At 29.9% G+C, this 17688-nt stretch overlaps 1 protein-coding gene and 4 long non-coding RNA genes across 7 annotated transcripts; all 5 read left to right on the forward strand.

The window, feature by feature from the left end:
• Nucleotides 1–394: 394 nt before the first annotated feature.
• LOC136271604 (uncharacterized) lies at nt 395–1009 on the forward strand. Its single transcript, XR_010709545.1, has 3 exons — nt 395–480; nt 746–784; nt 876–1009. It is a non-coding gene; the product is annotated as an uncharacterized lncRNA (long non-coding RNA).
• A 1057-nt stretch (nt 1010–2066) lies between these two features.
• LOC117690693 (uncharacterized) lies at nt 2067–2687 on the forward strand. Its single transcript, XR_004602602.2, has 3 exons — nt 2067–2152; nt 2423–2461; nt 2553–2687. It is a non-coding gene; the product is annotated as an uncharacterized lncRNA (long non-coding RNA).
• Nucleotides 2688–3601: 914 nt separating this feature from the next.
• LOC117690694 (uncharacterized) lies at nt 3602–4653 on the forward strand. The gene is made up of 3 exons (XR_004602603.2): nt 3602–3735; nt 4343–4448; nt 4547–4653. It is a non-coding gene; the product is annotated as an uncharacterized lncRNA (long non-coding RNA).
• Nucleotides 4654–7504: 2851 nt separating this feature from the next.
• On the forward strand, nt 7505–11647 carry LOC105330647 (uncharacterized). Of its 3 annotated transcripts, none has more exons than XR_010709758.1 (4): nt 7505–7606; nt 10739–10876; nt 11278–11380; nt 11478–11647. It is a non-coding gene; the product is annotated as an uncharacterized lncRNA (long non-coding RNA). The 3 variants fall into 3 exon arrangements; XR_010709757.1 differs by lacking the exon at nt 7505–7606 and adding an exon at nt 7744–7845; XR_010709756.1 differs by lacking the exon at nt 7505–7606 and adding an exon at nt 10538–10666.
• Nucleotides 11648–14696: 3049 nt separating this feature from the next.
• On the forward strand, nt 14697–17063 carry LOC105330648 (uncharacterized). Its single transcript, XM_011432499.4, has 5 exons — nt 14697–14857; nt 14937–15074; nt 15572–15655; nt 16569–16608; nt 16729–17063. The coding sequence occupies exons 1-5, from the start codon at nt 14785–14787 to the stop codon at nt 16841–16843; spliced, it is 450 nt and encodes a 149-aa protein (XP_011430801.3). The 5' UTR covers nt 14697–14784; the 3' UTR covers nt 16844–17063.
• Nucleotides 17064–17688: the final 625 nt, after the last annotated feature.

Genomic DNA, 17688 nt, shown 5'->3' on the forward strand with positions numbered 1-17688 from the left:
AATATAGAAAATGATTTGAATATTGGTCAAAATTGCAAAACTAATGTTTTAATAATTTGCGTGCCTTTTTTTGAATGTTTGAATTAGCATTGATAACTTGAGGAATAGTTTTTAATTTTGATTTTTATAATGAATGTACATATTTTTTAGATTCCCCCATTTTATTTATTTTTTTTTTTTTTTGGCAACGTTGATCATATTTGTTGACATCGTTTTACTTAACCTTTAATTTCAAAGAAAAATAGAAAATATGTTTGTTAACGGACAGAAACTACTGATTTTCAACTGAGAAAAAATGGTAAATTATCTAATTATATCTATTTGTTTAGTACAAGGAAATAAGAAATTGGTAATAAGTTTTAATTTTGTTTTTTTCTTTTGTTTAATTTATTATAGATACAATCTACACACTAAATAAACAGATGTGTTGCAACGGACAAGTACATGTAATTGATGGACAAATGAAAAGCTGTGAAGAAGGTGCGTGCATTTGAAGTTACTTCATAATAAAGAATTACTGTTTTTCTGTTTAGTTTTTTCATTAGTCTAAATTCACTTTTAAGGATAATCCATACTAGCAAAATTCTTGGATGACAAATGATGGAAAAACATAACTGATTTCAACAAAATAGACTAAAATCCAACAAAGGAAACGTTAAATTCATGTTCATTATTATGGAGAAAATGTATTTCAAAATCAAAAGATAAGTGTTATTTATTATTTTGGTGTTGTATCTTCTTTCAGAGGAGATTGTGGCAAAACCTATAGAAAATCACGGCAAAGGTACGCATGACAATTTGATAATTGGTTGAGTATTTATTACTATCATTCTTTAGATGTTCATTAAAACTTACTTTGTAAATCTAATGATAAGTTGTAGATGGAGTTCAGTGTGTGTATACAAAGAATGATGAAATCCTATTTGCAACGTTTGATAATAATACCCAGATTTGTTGCCGAGAATCAGGAGTCATGGAGAGATTTCAACAGGGACAGGAAGTGGATTGTTGTGGAGGCAAATATTAATAAACATTCTTCATTTACATCTGTTTTCTATAGTTTAAGCCAAGTAAAACAAAGAAATGAATCACACTATTCATATGAATTCTGCAAAGGAAAATAAAATTTGGAGACTCTAATATGCTTTTATAATACATTTTTCTTTTGGACAATAAAGATTAAAGAATTCAGTTTCAAACGAAACATGTGTTCAAAGATAGAATTTTATAAAATACTTACGATTGAATATGTTTGATATTGCCTGAGTGTATTTTATCTCCACGCCTTCATTTTATGATACATGTAGCCAATGCACATCTCAATGATTCTGTAGTTAAACGATCATTTCCAATCAGTTTTTCTGCAAAGTTATTTGAATATCGATTTTAGTCAAAACCACAAAGAGGTATATATCTGATAAATTATTGGTAATGCAGGTTAATGATAGGGACAAATGGGCTCATGGTTCAGAGGATGTGTTGGTCTCTTTTGACAATGGCATATACATATACTTATGAATTGAGATGCAATTATTAATTTCAAGACTTTGATATTTTACGCCTTGATTTATTGGTTTTTTTTTAATATTTACGTTGTCCTATACTGCAAGGTTTTTTTTCAGAAACACTCAAAATTTGACCTCTTTACGTTCCAAACTCAAAGAAAAAAATCAAAAATATAGAAAATGATGTGAATATTGGTCAAAATTGTAAAACTAATGTTTTAATAATTTGCGTGCCTTTTTTTGAATGTTCGAATTAGCATTGATAACTTGAGGAATAGTTTTTAATTTTGATTTTTGTGATAAATGTACATTTCTTTTTAGATTCCCCCATTTTATTTTATTTTATTTCATTTTGGTAACGTTGATCATATTTGTTGACATCGTTTTACTTAACCTTTAATTTCAAAGAAAAATAGAAAATATGCTTGTTAATGAACAGAAACTACTGATTTTCAACTGAGAAAAAAATGGTAAATTATCTAATTTCATCTGTTTACTACAAGGAAATAAGAAATTGGTAATAAGTTTTAATTTTGATTTTTCTTTTGTTTAATTTATTAAAGATACAATCTACACACTAAATAAACAGATGTGTTGCAACGGACAAGTACATGTAATTGATGGAAAAATGAAAAGCTGTGAAGAAGGTGCGTGCATTTGAAGTTAATTGAAGTTCAAAACGAATTTTTGGGTTTTTTCTGTTAAGTTTATTCCTCAGTCTAAATTCACATTAAGGTATTTCCATACTTGCAAAATTCTGTGATGAGAAAAAAAGGAAAAACAGAACTGTTTTCAACAAAATAGACTATATCAAACAAAGGAAACGTTAAATTCATGTTCATTATTATGGAGAAAATATATTTTAAAATCAGAAGAAAAGTGTGATTTATTATTTTGGTATTATATCTTTTTATCAGAGGAGATTGTTGTAAAACCTAAAGAAAAGCAAGTCAAAGGTACGTATGACAATTTCATAATTAATTTAGTTTTCATTACTAACATTCTTTTGATGTTCATTAAAACTTACTTTGTAAATCTAATGTTCAGTTGTAGATGCAGTTCAATGTGTGTATACAAAGAATGATGAAATCCTATCTGCACCGTTTGATTATAGTACCCAGATTTGTTGCCGAAAATCAGGAGTCCTGGATAGATTTCAACAGGGACAGGAAGTGGATTGTTGTGGAGGCAATTATTAATTAAATAACATTCTTTATATTCATTTCTTCTATAGTTTTAGCCACATGGGCCAAGCCCGTTTTAACATTTATTTCAATGTAACCATTGAACAATTGTTTTAATGATATATTTATCTTTTGAACAATGTAGATAAGAGAAATCAGATTGAAACATAACTGTGTTATGTCAGCTGTGTCAATGCACATCTCAATGATTCTGCAACAATAATTTCAAATCATTCTTCCTTGAAAATTCATTTGAATATCAATTTTGGTCAAAACTTACAAAGAGGTGTATATCTGATAAATTACATAAATTACTGATAATACAAATTAAAGATAAGAACAAATGTGATCATGTGAAGCAGAGGATGTAGTGGTCTGTAATGACAATGGTATATACATTTACTATTCATTTAGATGCAATGAATAACTTCAAGATACTGATATATTAAGCCTTTATTCAAGTTCTTGAATATTTACGTTTGCCTAATTTTGTTTTATACTGCAAGGGGGCTTTTTTCGTTGACAATCAAAATTTTACCTTAAGTAAAAAGGATGTTTTGTTTTCGTTTTTTTAATACAGAAAATGATATGAATATTGGTCAAAATGCAAAATTGTTAAACTAAAGTTTTGATAATTTGATGACTGTTTTGGCAACGTCTGAATTAGCATTGACAACTTTAGCAATAGTTTACTATTTGTTTCTGATGATGAATGTATATTTTATTTTTGGTTCAGATTCCCATTTTATTATATAGTTAATATGGTTTATCATTTCGTTTTACTTTTCCTTTTTAGGTGAAATTAAAAATATGTTTATTAAATAATGAAAAGAAATTATGGATTTTTAACCGAGAAAAAAAAGTACTAAGGCCCTCCATTTACACCTATTATTTTGTTACAAGGAATGCTGATGTTACTGATTAGTTTTAACTTTGTTGTTGTTGTTTTTAACCTTTTATAGATACAATCTACAGACCAAATATACAGATGTGTTGCGAGGGACGAGTTCATGTAATTAATGAAGAAATGACAAGCTGTGAAAAAGGTGCGTGCATTTGAATTAGCTTTATAATTAGGTATATAATTGGGGTTTAATTTAGTTATTCTTTAGCCTAAATTCTTACATAAGTAACTCCACACTCGCAAAATTATGTGATAAAAGAAGAAAACGGAACTGATTTTAACTAAATAGACTTAAAATTATATCTATGATTTGATAAACTAGACTTGTTATCACACTTTTTCAGATCTTAGATTTAGATAAACTTAAGCACATCGTACTTTTGTTAAGCGGAAAAAGTCAGAAAAATTAGTTTTAAAACAATTTTGATTTTATATTAAATAACATTTACCCGATTAAGGAAAAAGGGCGGGGAGAGCGATCTGACTTAGAATTACGCCCCTTTTTATTGGCTTGTCAACAGTTCTGCGTCAATAAGACGTTAACGCTCTTACGTTTAGGATTTCTTAGCTGTCAATCAAAAAGTGACGCCGCTTTGAATTTAGAGAAATTCTTAACGATTAGAAATATCACTTAAGACAATATTTAGCGACTGCTGATTGGATGAAAAAGTTGTATGTTTTTAGTTATACTTTATGGAGATTTCTACAATTACACTTACATTCATTAAATTCATTTTGATTATTCACAGTAACATGGGGCACGGATAATCAAACAGATAAGGTCTGTGGAAATAAACCTTACTCATCGCAACACCACCATTGTTGCAGTAACGTGGTTACAAGTTTAACAGAAAGGTAAATATAGCGTTTGTTACAGAGAATAACAATTATGTTAATGAAACATATCTGCTAAGTTTTTGAAACATTGTGCATAATGGCTTTTATTTTTGTAGATGCCGCAGCAAGCAAGTAAATGTCATCCTGCGGGTTGTAAGACGCGTTTTGAAATCATTGGCTAAGAAAATCGAGGCAGGGAAAATAAATATTATTTGATGACAAGTTCTTTTGAATTAAAGGAAATATTCATATTGCCATGCCATGTCTTGTGATTATTAGAACAATCTTTGATTCCCAATTCCTTCACCTAAAATTGCTACAAAACGGTGGGGGGGGGGGGGGGGGCTTATATTTATTCTTTGTTACCTGAGCTAAGTTTCATCTACTTCAAAATCTGAAACAGGACTATGTTTCTAAAAAGTCTTCTTCTTTTTTTTTAAATGTAGTACCGGACTAACTAAAGTCTGAAAGTTTATTTTCAAACCGATTACATTTGAAATTTAAAAACTGACTGTATATATAAAAAGTGATGAATGTGAAATTTCTGGGGGTAAAACAAGCAACGTATTGTGGCAAAAACTTATGTTCGTGGTATTTCTTTGTCGGAGATCAAACTAAGTAAACATTTCAGATTTTGTCGTGATATTAGTCAAACTATAAAGCATGCAAAAATACAACTGTCATATATTTTTGTCGGGCATCAGAAGTTTTTTTAAACAAACATTTGAGAATTGAATATTAAATGTCGGTGAGACATTAATATACTGAAAAGCAACATACATTTATATTTGCCTACCTGTAGATAATCACAAAATTGCTCCTATTCATAAAAACCATTTTAATACCGAAATGAAACTTTAAAATATTTTTTTAATAGGTAGACTAAATATTTTTCTTTTCAACAAAAAAAAAATATAAAAAAACAGGCCCTAAGATCATGAAGCAGTCGAATGTCTTGCAATAGACAACATAAAAAATGAAAAGATATTGAAAAGTGTTTCTATACTATGTGGATAGTTACAAATGTTAGGAGTAATTATATGACATATCTTAATTCTAAGAAAGATTGAAATTTAGCGTCGTTACCATCAGGCCAGGTTAATACGTAAGGGTCTTCATTATATAAGCATTATTTAAAGTTTATTATGATCACTCAATTTGATAATAAGACCAAAAAAACACCCAATAATTATATATCAGCTATCGTCTTTTTGTCGCCATTGTTAAATGGGTTATGTATAGACTAACAGACAATGTCACACTGCCAGTTACCCCCAAGGTCAAATTTTTACGTCCATACTTTCAGCTTGAAAAACGAAAGTGATAACGTAGAATTTTTAACCGAGGTATTCACTTAAGAACTTACCGTTATCAACGAGAGTAAAGGAAAGAAGAGACTCTTCAATTTAATGTTGAAACACCTCTGTACATGTTATTTTCATTGATGAAGTTAAAGTATTAAATCTACATCCGTGCTATCATTTCTATCGAAATGAATCAACTAAATTTGTATTGTCTAAATTGAAAACAATAAAGTAAACAAGAAAAAATCATTTAATAAATGGAAAATTAATTTGCAAAGGTAAGGTTAAAAACCGCCACAACTTAAAGACCTTGGTCTTTAGGGACTCGTTGAAAACACTGGAGCATGTACCTGTACCTGAAATTGTTAATAACAAACAGATTATATAAAAAATAATCTTCATAAGGTTGATCACTACACCTTGAAAGCGTTTCGCAAATTAGCAGAAAATTACTTAATTATGATACACTACGTATCATGATGCATAGGAAGTACATGTACTGGTTTATAAGTCAAATATGTGAGTAAAAAAATAATAATGACATACATACGCAACATTTGATTTCAAACTGAATTTAAAAATTTGAATTCAATAATAATGAACAAAATTTTTCAGGCGTATTATGATTTGCGATTCATAAGTGGAATATTTTAACCGATGAGTTTTGATGATATATAACCAAATGATTGATACAAATAGTTTTTAACATTTAATCGCCACCTTGTGACAAAGTGTCTTTTAAAAGTATGTCTTGATCTAGTGAGGTACCTTAAAATGATTAAATAAGACAAGAACGAGTAATGATCGTAAAGTTTCTGAAATGAGCCTTAACATTATGGCATAGCAAGCTTTGTTGACCACAACCAAAACGTATAAATAGTTTTAAAATATTTTGCTTATAAAACGAAAAATAGATAAGAGCATCCCTTGTTGACCACTGTTTTAGAGAATGAACATACAACCACTTAAATAAACGTTTTGATAGGGCAAACCCTGTTAACCTATATCGAATTATACGTCGAACAATTAGCCGATAAATTTGAAAACCTTTCTAGGATTTTAATACAAAGAACACTTTTGTATATAATTCTTAGTGACAGAAACATAGCAAGCCTTGTTGACCTTAATGAAACATTCAACATTACATTCAAATAAGAAAAATTAAAAATACTTCTATACATATAATAAAATATAATACAGAGCAAGCCTTGTTGATCTTTTTCAACGACTCTGCATTTTCTTCTTGTCACATGCTTTCAGATAGAGCAAGCCTTGTTGACCGTTGAGCTCTATGCAGATTCCTATATACTTAATGTTAAAAGAACGAATTTTGTACACATAAATATAAAGTATAAGTATAACTATAAATAAAAAAAAACAGCTAATAATGAGCTTGCCTAAGTATACTGAAAGTAATAAATTGTTGATACAAAGAGCACATGGATTTTGTGCAGTAGACGAAATGCTTATATTAAATCATACAAATTTGATTAATGACTGCCTAGTCAAACATTTTTATTCTGTGCACCCTACAAAAAATTGAATCAAAAGACCAATAGCCATGTAAAAACTAAATTGTTTTGACATTGCACATATGTTGTAAGTATATCAGTTTATTGACGAATGGACTGAAATTGATTGTTTTAAACAACCTGGTGAAATTTTAATTTAAAACAAATTGATTTTATAGTTGCTCATAACTTTTGGCAACTGCTGAGTCAAATGTACATAGCTGTCAGCCCAAATTTTCATTCATATTTAAACCCAGAGGTTATGATACCAAGTGATGTATTGTCATTAACTATAGTCTCTGGATTTTTTTATTGCCATTGCTGAAGTTTTTAGAGTATTGGTGGTTGGCCTAGGTTCCAGGTAGGGAAACTGATGTTTGAAGGTGTTCTTGCATCCCTGTATCTGCTCTAAGCTGAGAAATAATCAATTATGCTATATAATATGTAGCAGAAACTTTACGACTACCGATCCGTCCAGTCACCAGTTGGTTCTGCGCTGCAGGGATGTCAAATTTTAGTCTGATCTCGCTTATTTAACCCTTGACACTGGTGTCGAGCTGCTTGTCACAGTGGAGAACCAAGCCCTTCTGCTTTGTTTAGGTATCTCTTTTCTTTGATGTACTGAAAATATATATATATAAATACGCAGTAATGATGCTAAATACACCAACTTGAAATTAAAACATCCTTAAATACTCAATGGGAATATTTTTTCCCAGTGTAAAAACATAAATAAAAACATTGAATGATGATATTTATGCACCAGTTGAAAGTAATACAGCCTAGTGTTTTATCCATTCATTGTAATGTAATTTTATTTACATTTTAAATAAAATTCTACTTGTATCAAGTGATAACCAATCACATTTTAAAAAGATCACCATAGAGCTCAATGTGTAAATAATATAAAATACTAGATCTACATGCAATGCCCATGGACTGAATTCAAACTAAAACAAAAACAACATGTGTACAATGTTGCAGGATGATCCAAATATAATCAGTCATACACATGAGATCCAAATTGCAACAGATTTGCATAACAATGCACTAAACTTAGTTGCACAAAACTTTAGATGCTAACCCATGAAAAAGAAACTGAGACTGTAATACAAATCATAATAACAATAATGTGAGCTAACAACCTAATGATGGATACATTAATCTTACCCAAATTTGTTCTATCTTGCTATATATGAACGAGTTATCCTCTTATAAGTGCATCTTGTTGATTATGGGTTAAACTTTTGTAAGCGTATCTAGTTGGTTATGGCGTACCATGCACACTTAAAATAACAAAGATTTTGATAGATTTGGTTTTTACAAATGAAAGTATTTTTTCTAAAAGTTTATTCCAACTACACAACTAATTTTCAAACAACTCTTACACAATGTAAATGGCGCAATCGGAACTTCCCAGGCCTTTTTGATGGCGCTTGGGGTAAAAATACCTAGAACGTATAAACATCACCATACGTTGGCATCTTATACAAAGTGGAGTCATTCCACACCAATAAAGTTATCGGCTAGACAATGTCTAATCTTCGGGTATATTTTTGGGTTTATTACTGATATACATGACGTTTGCTCTGTATTTATATCTAGTTTTTAGCTTAAGTTTTATATACAGAAGGTTGTCTTGAATGACGAGAACGTGTTTCGCCAGTTTAAATGGTTCGAGAAGTTCCAAATCAGGTGACAAGTGTTCCCAATCGAATCTTGTACAGTGTATGTCGAATCTTAAATCTCGAATAAGCCTTATAGGCTTTCGTATATTAAGGACAATACAAACATTTAGATGGAGAGCGCCAACACCTCTTTCCAGTTGATGTATTAACATGCTTGCTTCTTTTCTTTTGAAGAAGAAGTAATTAATGTGAGAAGTTCTGATTAATCAGAAGAAGATGCTACTTACCTTTATAATAGAATAGTTTTTAGACGATTGTTGCAAATTGTTAGGAACATCTCTGTATAGGAATGTATGTTAATATACATGTACTTAATTAATTATTTACTACCAATTGAAAGTTATTTCTGTTCATTAAATATAGACAGGTATTATATTTATTTGATGTGTAGTTGAAAATGATTTATATCAAGAATTTTTTCTTATAGTTTACTTTAATGATTTTTATTTATGCAGTCTTTATATTGCACAGGTTTGCGTAAACTCTTCGCATATATGTATTTATTTGCATTCGCTACTCAAAATTAGTTATTTTCCGTTCGATATGTTTGTTATAATCTTGTACACTATCGAACACGTAATGTCTTTACACATAAAAAATTACATGAGAGTAAGTTTTGTTAACATCAGTTGTTCAGTAATGATATTGAGAGTACAATTAAAAAGTAGGCATTTTTCAGTGTTTTTATTAAACAACCATCGTTTAAAATCAATTGCGTAAAATGCGAACAAATGTTTCCTTGGTCATGATATCAGTTGAGTGGGTAAAACACGAGAAATATCAACATTTAAATGCCCTTTTCATTTCCAAATAACCGAAAGAAAACCCCTTTTATATTATACACTATACATTTACATCACTGAGTATGATTCCTTCTATTTCTTAAGAAAATTAATTGTAATTCACAGCTCTTTAGAAACTAACAGGACTGAAATATGACCAGTTTATCGATCGACGACGATTATAAGACCACTTAGCTTTTTTTATCCAACGTACTGGTGTATATTCATAATAACTAAGTCACTCTATCAATCAACTCATTAATTTGTTAAAAGAGAGATGAAAATAAAAAGAATACAAATGCTCTCTTTGATAATCCATGTGGATTATGAAGAAAGATACCATTGCAGAAGAAATTAACATAACCCGGTAACGCGTGTTAAGTGTTTTTCTCTGTTGTCGCTACTTTCATATCCCGGATGAATTTATTGTTGAAATATGTGCACCAGCTCGATTTGCTTTTATGTTTTTGTGAAAATTTGGCAATCTAAATATATTTAGAGAACAAGTAGGAAGCTTAATGTAAACAAGTGACTTTGTATTTGTTATTCCTCATATAATTTTATGATAATTAAGCAAGCATACCGTTTAAAATCTGTTGAAAAGAATAAAAACAAATAATTGTCATTACAAATCTTTCTTTCAAGATACAATACCAGTGTTGTTTACTCAATCTGAGACGTTACACAACTTTTAATGTTCCTAAAATCGTGTCCCATATGACATATTATACCTTGCAAGTAATAACGGAAACATGGGGGTTGATATTGGACAAAATAGGGGAGATTTTCAACGCCCAAGCAAAGCAATACTATAAAAGCAAGACAGTCCTAAGTACCTGTATTTTATTTTGACAAATAATAATTTCCTCTCAACAAATATGTTTATTTTATTATTACTAACTTTTGGACTCCAGTGCAAAACAGCTGCAGTAAAGAATGATAGGAGCATAGGTATTCATTTTAAAAAAAATCCTGAGATTTTTAACTGATATGGCAATGGGTATAACATGAAAAATGATACAGTTGTAGATGACGAGTGTGTGTACACACAGAATGGTGAAATTCAGTATGCAAAATTTAATGAAACAACACAAATTTGCTGCCCCAGATCTGGTGTTCACGACAAATGTCAGCAGGAACAGGAAGTACAATGTTGCGGGGGTAAGTGGAAATTAAAGATATTATTTCCATAGCAATCATAAATTTAGACGTCTTAGTTTTTTACCAGTGTAACATTCCTAATAAAACTCAATATGCAACGTCCGAAGATGAATTGAAATCGATAATTTCATTTTATTACTTTTCTATCTGCTAATATAAGAATGTCTGTTTTAGTTTGAAAACCCTTAGTTTTTTTATTTTTATATATCTTGATTTCATTTCACTTTATTTTTGATGTTGAAAAAAGTAAAATTAAGAAATGTATTTAATTAATGAACCGAGATTGTAAATCGTTGCCTAAAGGCAAAAGAATAAGTAAGGTTATGATGAATTTGATACAAGAAAATAAGGCCTATCTGATTAGTTTTCGAGTTTTTTTTTTATTTTTCTACCAATTATAGATAAAATTTACAGACCAAGTAAAGAGATTTGCTGTGAAGATAAGTCATACTCATCACAACACCACAGATGCTGTGGAAACATAATAACAAGTTTAAGAGAAAGGTAAATAAAGCGTTTGCTACAGAAAACAACAAGTATGGTATAGAACATGTCAGCTTTATTTCTGAAACGATATGGACATTTTTCTGTAACCTTGTAGATGTGGCAACAAGAAAGGAAGGGGCATTCTGCGCTTTACAAGACGCATTTGGAAATCCTGGCTAAGAAAATCGAGGCGGGGGAAATCAATATTGATGATGATATTCCTTTGCAAAAAATAGCTTAATGTCGTGCAAGTTTTGTATGCACTAGCATCTGGCAAATTTTTAATTGTGAAATAAATTTTGTAAAATATTTATCTTTTTTGTTGATATTTACAGTCAAATTGTTAAATGTCTTGTCTTGTTAATTGTTGTCAATTTCCCTCTCGTCTAGAGCGTTGAAAAAAGAAGACGAATTTTCACAGCTTGGTTTCATAGCTTTAATAACAAACGAAAACCAAGTTTTTGTGTTTATACCAACACATTTTAATATACAAATAAAATATATATCTGGATTATGCCAATTTGTGGTCAGCTTTGCTAAATATAAATTTCACAATAGCAAGGTAACTGGATGGAAAGACCAAAATTTACTTTTGGAATATCTGAAAGGGAAAAAACGTGTTATTGTCGAGAAACAAATGTAACGCAGGTTTTTGTTGTTTTTTGTTTTGTTTTGTTTTTTGGGGGGGGGGGGTTGCGACATTAGCTTAAGTATACATGTACTGTTAAAAGGATTTTTGTAATAACAGAACAATACACGTTTTCCAAATCCATCACATAAATTTTATATAAATTCTATAAGTTCTGAGTGTACAGTTGTTGCATGTACGTAAATGAATTATATGAAATACAAACAAATTCAACAACCATCCTTAGTGTATTTGTTTTTGGGTCAGACAAATCTTGGATTCTTTAAAACTCAGAAGAAACTACAGCATGGAATCAACAGACTAACACTAATAAAGTTGATTTAAAGACTTAAAGATTTAAAGGTAAAACGAAACCAAAAACTTTTGACAAACTTGTCAGAAAATGAACATAAATTCAATGCATCAAATAATTGTGGGGGAGGGGGTAAATTAGGACTAAAACCTTGTTTATATATTGATTTTTCGGAACGTTTTAATTGTGGATGGAAAAATGACAATAACAAACCGTCAACCATCTCAAAAATCCATAAAACGAAAACAAATTCAAAGCAGTGCAACACGGACATCCAAAAAGATAGAGGTAGGATCAGGTGTTTAGGAGGAGTAAGTATCCTGCTTACTGTTCATACCCGTCGTGTGCTCTTTGTCGTACTGGGGGGGGGGGAGGAAAAGTCCGTAGACAATTAGGTACATGTAATTAATTATGATTTAACAATTAGTATGAAAAACGTCGGTCAGCATGCGACCCAGTGGAAGATTGTATTTGCTGACAAAAAGGTGACTTCAAACGGGACTTTTGATTGTCCTGTTTTATCAACTTGTTTGTCAGTAGCTTGCCTCGCCTTAGATATTGTTCATACGAAGAGCATGGCCTTGTGTATCGAATTGATTGAGAGACAAAAACACCATATGTAGGTATATAGGTATATTGCTACATAAGTAAGGAAAGTTGACTATATAAAAATTGAAGACATTGCGTTTATCCTAAAGTTTTGTTGTTAGATTACCATCCATTTGCAGTAAAATATCCAAAAATGAAACAGATGACGCAGACTCTGTGGATACACACATAACCCATTACATTTGTTAATAAAGGTGTATTATCAGCAGTGTGTGTTAACTGTTGATGACTAATCGATGCTAAACACAAAAAATATTGAAAACAATGTTTACGTGGCATTTTTTAAATTTTGAAACATGAAGGACATTAGCGTAGAATGCCCCACTTTCTCCCGGCAGATATAAAAATAGCCTGTATGAACATACATTTAAATTTCCTGTTCTGTCCAAACATCGGAGGAAACCCCCTTAGGCAAGTTCTCGGTATTGTAAGCTGCAAAGTATTCTACGAATTTAAGAGGGTTCTCATGTTAACATTTATTGATGAATGACATTTTTAAGGTAACAAAACAAAACTATGTGACCTCCTTCAATCTTTACATTTAATTTACATTAATTTAAATATGTATATGTATCATCAGATGAAGAGACAGTGTATTATTGCAATACATTTTCCCTGCGCTGACAAGTAGAAATCAAATTATCTTATAGTAAAATTGAAAAACAGTGCATAACACAATCTAAAGTGATCGCCTTGATAAATGCATAGGTTTACTTTGCATTTAAACAGGAGACACCTATAAATAAATAAATGTAGACAAGATCCTCCACGTAGTTGTGTCTAGATATAGATGCGTTATGCCCCCCCCCCCTCCCCCTCTCAGATAAGGAAATAAACCTTCATTTCTGAAAAACCTTCTCTGGTTCAACACTCTAAACTTGTTTATATAAAGAAAGGTCCTTAACTATTTATTGTTTTTTATGGAAACAGTACAAACCCAAAATGTCAATTTATCTAAATTACAAAATCATTATAACCATATTATAAATGTATAAAAAATTGTTTAATATATAAAGATAAGGCAATGCAACTTAGTAAAATATGGTATTATTCACACTTAAAAAGGTGTACTTTAAGCTCAAATATAAGATTCAACCTATCGATTTCTTGACAATGTCAAAATTGCAACAATCTTTAAATTCAAATATTCTATCTCTCTTGTATACAATATTTGCTTGATAAAGAATAAGAGACAGTATACGCAAACTGTCTTTTAACCAGACCTCTAAATTGCGTATATTTTATAAAATATATATGGTTATTATACAAATTAATATAATTCTTCCAAATGAATTTAAATCTATTATTTTTTTGGAGGGATATTTTAAAAGACGAACCTTACAAATTGTTAATTAGAGGTTAAAAAAATGTAAAATGTATGCAAAATAAATGAATAATGTTCAGGGCAGAGAAGCAAGTAAGTGATCTTGTAAAGTGCTAATTGGAAGCACCATTCAGTATTCAGCTATATTAAGGTTTTCAGTCTAATCGAAAATGTAATGGTTTAATGTATATCTTTTTAAATTTCTTATCATTTTCATTTCAAATAATCATGCTGTTGTTTGTGTTCGTACTCTGCCGGATATGGCATAATTAAAAAGAAGGATTCAATAAGACTTTAGATAAAGGACCAATGACATATTTAAAAGACTCAGGGGCAACGTAATTGACTCAAAAGAGGATTTGCGTCATAAGATCCGTATTTCTTTAAATGAATCAGCTTTTTTTACAATATTATTAACAATATGTACGAAAAAGAAAGATCGATACTGGGCCAAAACGGGAGATTTTGAACGTCCTACAAAAGTGGTATATATAAGCCGAGGAGTTGCATGCATAAAACTATATTAACCTTTCCACAGAATACGAAAAATGTTCAATATGATTTTTATATGTTTGGGAGTTTTTTGCATAATGATTTCAGTGAACTGTGAAAAGAAAATAGGTATGTTTTCTATTATTTTTAAACCAAAAACATAAACTTCAGAAATTTAGCCGGCATAAATTATTGGAAAATATTATAGTTGTAGATAGTGAGTGTGTCTACACGAAGATCGATGAAATTCTGGGTGAAAAATTTAATACAACGACACAGATTTGCTGCAAGGGGTCAGGAGTTCACGATAAATATCAACTGGGACAGGAAGTAGAATGCTGTGGAGGTAAGAAATTTTAATTAAAATCAACATTTATTCACATAAGTGCAGAAGATGATTTTCTTTATAACGACATGCCATCTTTTTTTTTAATCATTTATCCAAACGAGCAATGACCATTGAAACAATAATTAATTCTATATATTATATACTCAGGAACAACTATTTATTAAATGCAGAGGTTGTATTTCATTGCAATTTAATAAACGTTCAAGTTTTATGGAGAAAGAATTGATTTTACTATAACAATATTTTTACTGTGTTTTTAAACCTTTATAAAAAAAATTAAATGTAATCTATTTTAAATCGACAACTAACACACATAAAGTGCAACAAAACTGGTAACTAAAGGTTTTTAATTACAGATTGATATTTGTTACATGTTATCAAAATGAAGAGAAATAGCTATGCATATAGATTTAGGAGTTCTCTGAACTTATTTTTTTACGTGTTCAACATTATCTAACAGGACTGTTTTAAAATCGTCCCTTTTTCTATCTCAGAAAGAATTTACAGAAAGGAGAAAGAGATGTGTTGCAACGGACAAGTCCATTCAAAGGATAACAATGTGAAAAACTGTAAACAGAGTTAGTATTCATTTGTTTCGTTTGGACGTTATTTTTAGGTTTAACAATAATCAGTTGCAGTATAGTGAACTGGTTGAGTTTTATCATTTTTGTGTCAAGTATGAACAGGAAAATGTAACGCCTCCAGAAAAATTGATAAAGCGCAATTCCTAAAAAACCTTTAATCTTCCTTCTATAGTTAAGAAAGGTTCTCACGAAATTTATCGTGGAGGCGATATATTAAGTATTTTTCCATGGTTTAATATCATCAGATGTATATCGTGATGGCTTCAATAATATTGTCCCTCCTACTAGTAAATTACTAAATATGTAATATATCCCTGAAATATTTTTAATGGACCCCCGAATGGATTTAAATTGTTTTAAATCCACATATCACTGCCATTGTTTGGAAACACTTATCTCAATTGAAAGTTGGTTTCTTTAAAAAAAAAAATACATTTTTGTAGCTTTTACCTATAGTTTACTATAAACAACGCATCAGTTGCATTATTGTACCTATAAAAAAAAACCCGTTGATACAGGTTTTTACGGCAAATAATAGTAGACTAAATTAAAAATATAATCAATCATTTTATTGATTACTAGTATTTCTATCTATGATATCAAGCATTTCAGTATATTCTACTTTTGTTAACACAATTTTTTAGTGGGTTGTCAGCTACTTATATGCGTATGTTTCATATAAATTCCTAATTAATTTAACTTAAGATCAAAGGTTTATTTTAAAATACATTTTCTTCCTTTTTAAGAATGCATTTACTGCTTCACAGTTTAAATAACGCTATCAAATGTCAGTTGAAAATTATCTCTGGAAAGGAATAGTGGCGATTTTTAAATGACTAGGCTTGGATTGTTTTCATTAATTAAAACCTATGTTTTTCAAGAAAAAAAAGTATATGACTTTTTACAGGAACACAGATCTTGGACAGTTGGAAAGTCACTAAAACAAGGTAAATACCTTATCAAAGTAAGCAAGAGAATATTCAACTAATATTTATCCAATAATCATTATTGGTTCGTTTTCCCTTGCTTTTATAAAGTTTTAAACGTTTTTGTTTCATTCCTTTTAGATACAATAGGAGACATTTTATGGAAGTCAATGGATTTGTTGGGCGGGTTTTGAAATTGTGGTTAAGAAAATTAAAACAAAGAAGGCCATTGGTGATAGTGTTCAAAGCAAAATAAATCTATAGCCATGATGCATGATACAATTTCATTTCAATGCAAGAATGTATTTTATCAGTAAATAAGGTTGTGGTAGAGTGAAATTTTATGCATTAGATATGTTTATTATGTTATATGTATTATTGCATAGTTTTGGTGATTATGTTCCATTTTTTTCTAACATGAAAATATTTGAATATTGGTACAGTGTATTGTTTTCATATTACTATTTAGTCAATGCAATATTCAATTGAAATATTTAAATCAATTATTTACAGTTATCTTACCACAATGTTAGAGTCCTATCATTTGTTTTTTTAACTGTGGCAATGCAAAATCTATATTTAGAAGGAATACCCTTCTACCTGTATTCCTATATTTCTATTGTATAAAAAAAATCAGCTGTTACTTCATTGGTCATGCCAGACTCATGTGACAATTTTAGTGGGTCTTCTGTTAAACCAGTTCTTGTTCTGAAGTCTACTTCTGTTGACCTGAAATTTACATATTTTATCAGGTCAGTTGATTTACATTTTTTTATACTAGCTAATATTTAAATAGTCATATTATGAGATTATTTATAGAGATACTTAAGATATTATATAGTTGGCTTTGAAAAAAAATGACTAAATATTATTTTAAAAAATGTTTAGTAAAACTCAGTCTGGTCAATGAGTACAAAGCATTGTAAGTACATGTGTATTTTTTATTTTCTTGAACTAAGATTATCAACTACAGTATTCATTTTACATTCTGAATAATTTTCCTAATCAACCTTTACACTTCACGTTAGGTATACACAGTTTAAGCAATTTTAAACATGGTTTAAGCTTAGTTCATGTATAGTTGAATATATCATTATATCA

This window comes from Magallana gigas, chromosome 9 (assembly GCF_963853765.1).
Source record: "Magallana gigas chromosome 9, xbMagGiga1.1, whole genome shotgun sequence".
NCBI classification, from domain to species: domain Eukaryota; kingdom Metazoa; phylum Mollusca; class Bivalvia; order Ostreida; family Ostreidae; genus Magallana; species Magallana gigas.

Coding starts and splice junctions, on each gene's coding strand:
- LOC105330648 (XM_011432499.4), top strand. CDS start 14,785: ATGTTCAATATGATTTTTATATGTTTGGGAGTTTTTTGCATAATGATT. Junction 15,075..15,571: donor GGAAGTAGAATGCTGTGGAG/GTAAGAAATTTT, acceptor TTTCTATCTCAG/AAAGAATTTACAGAAAGGAG. Junction 15,656..16,568: donor TGTGAAAAACTGTAAACAGA/GTTAGTATTCAT, acceptor GACTTTTTACAG/GAACACAGATCTTGGACAGT.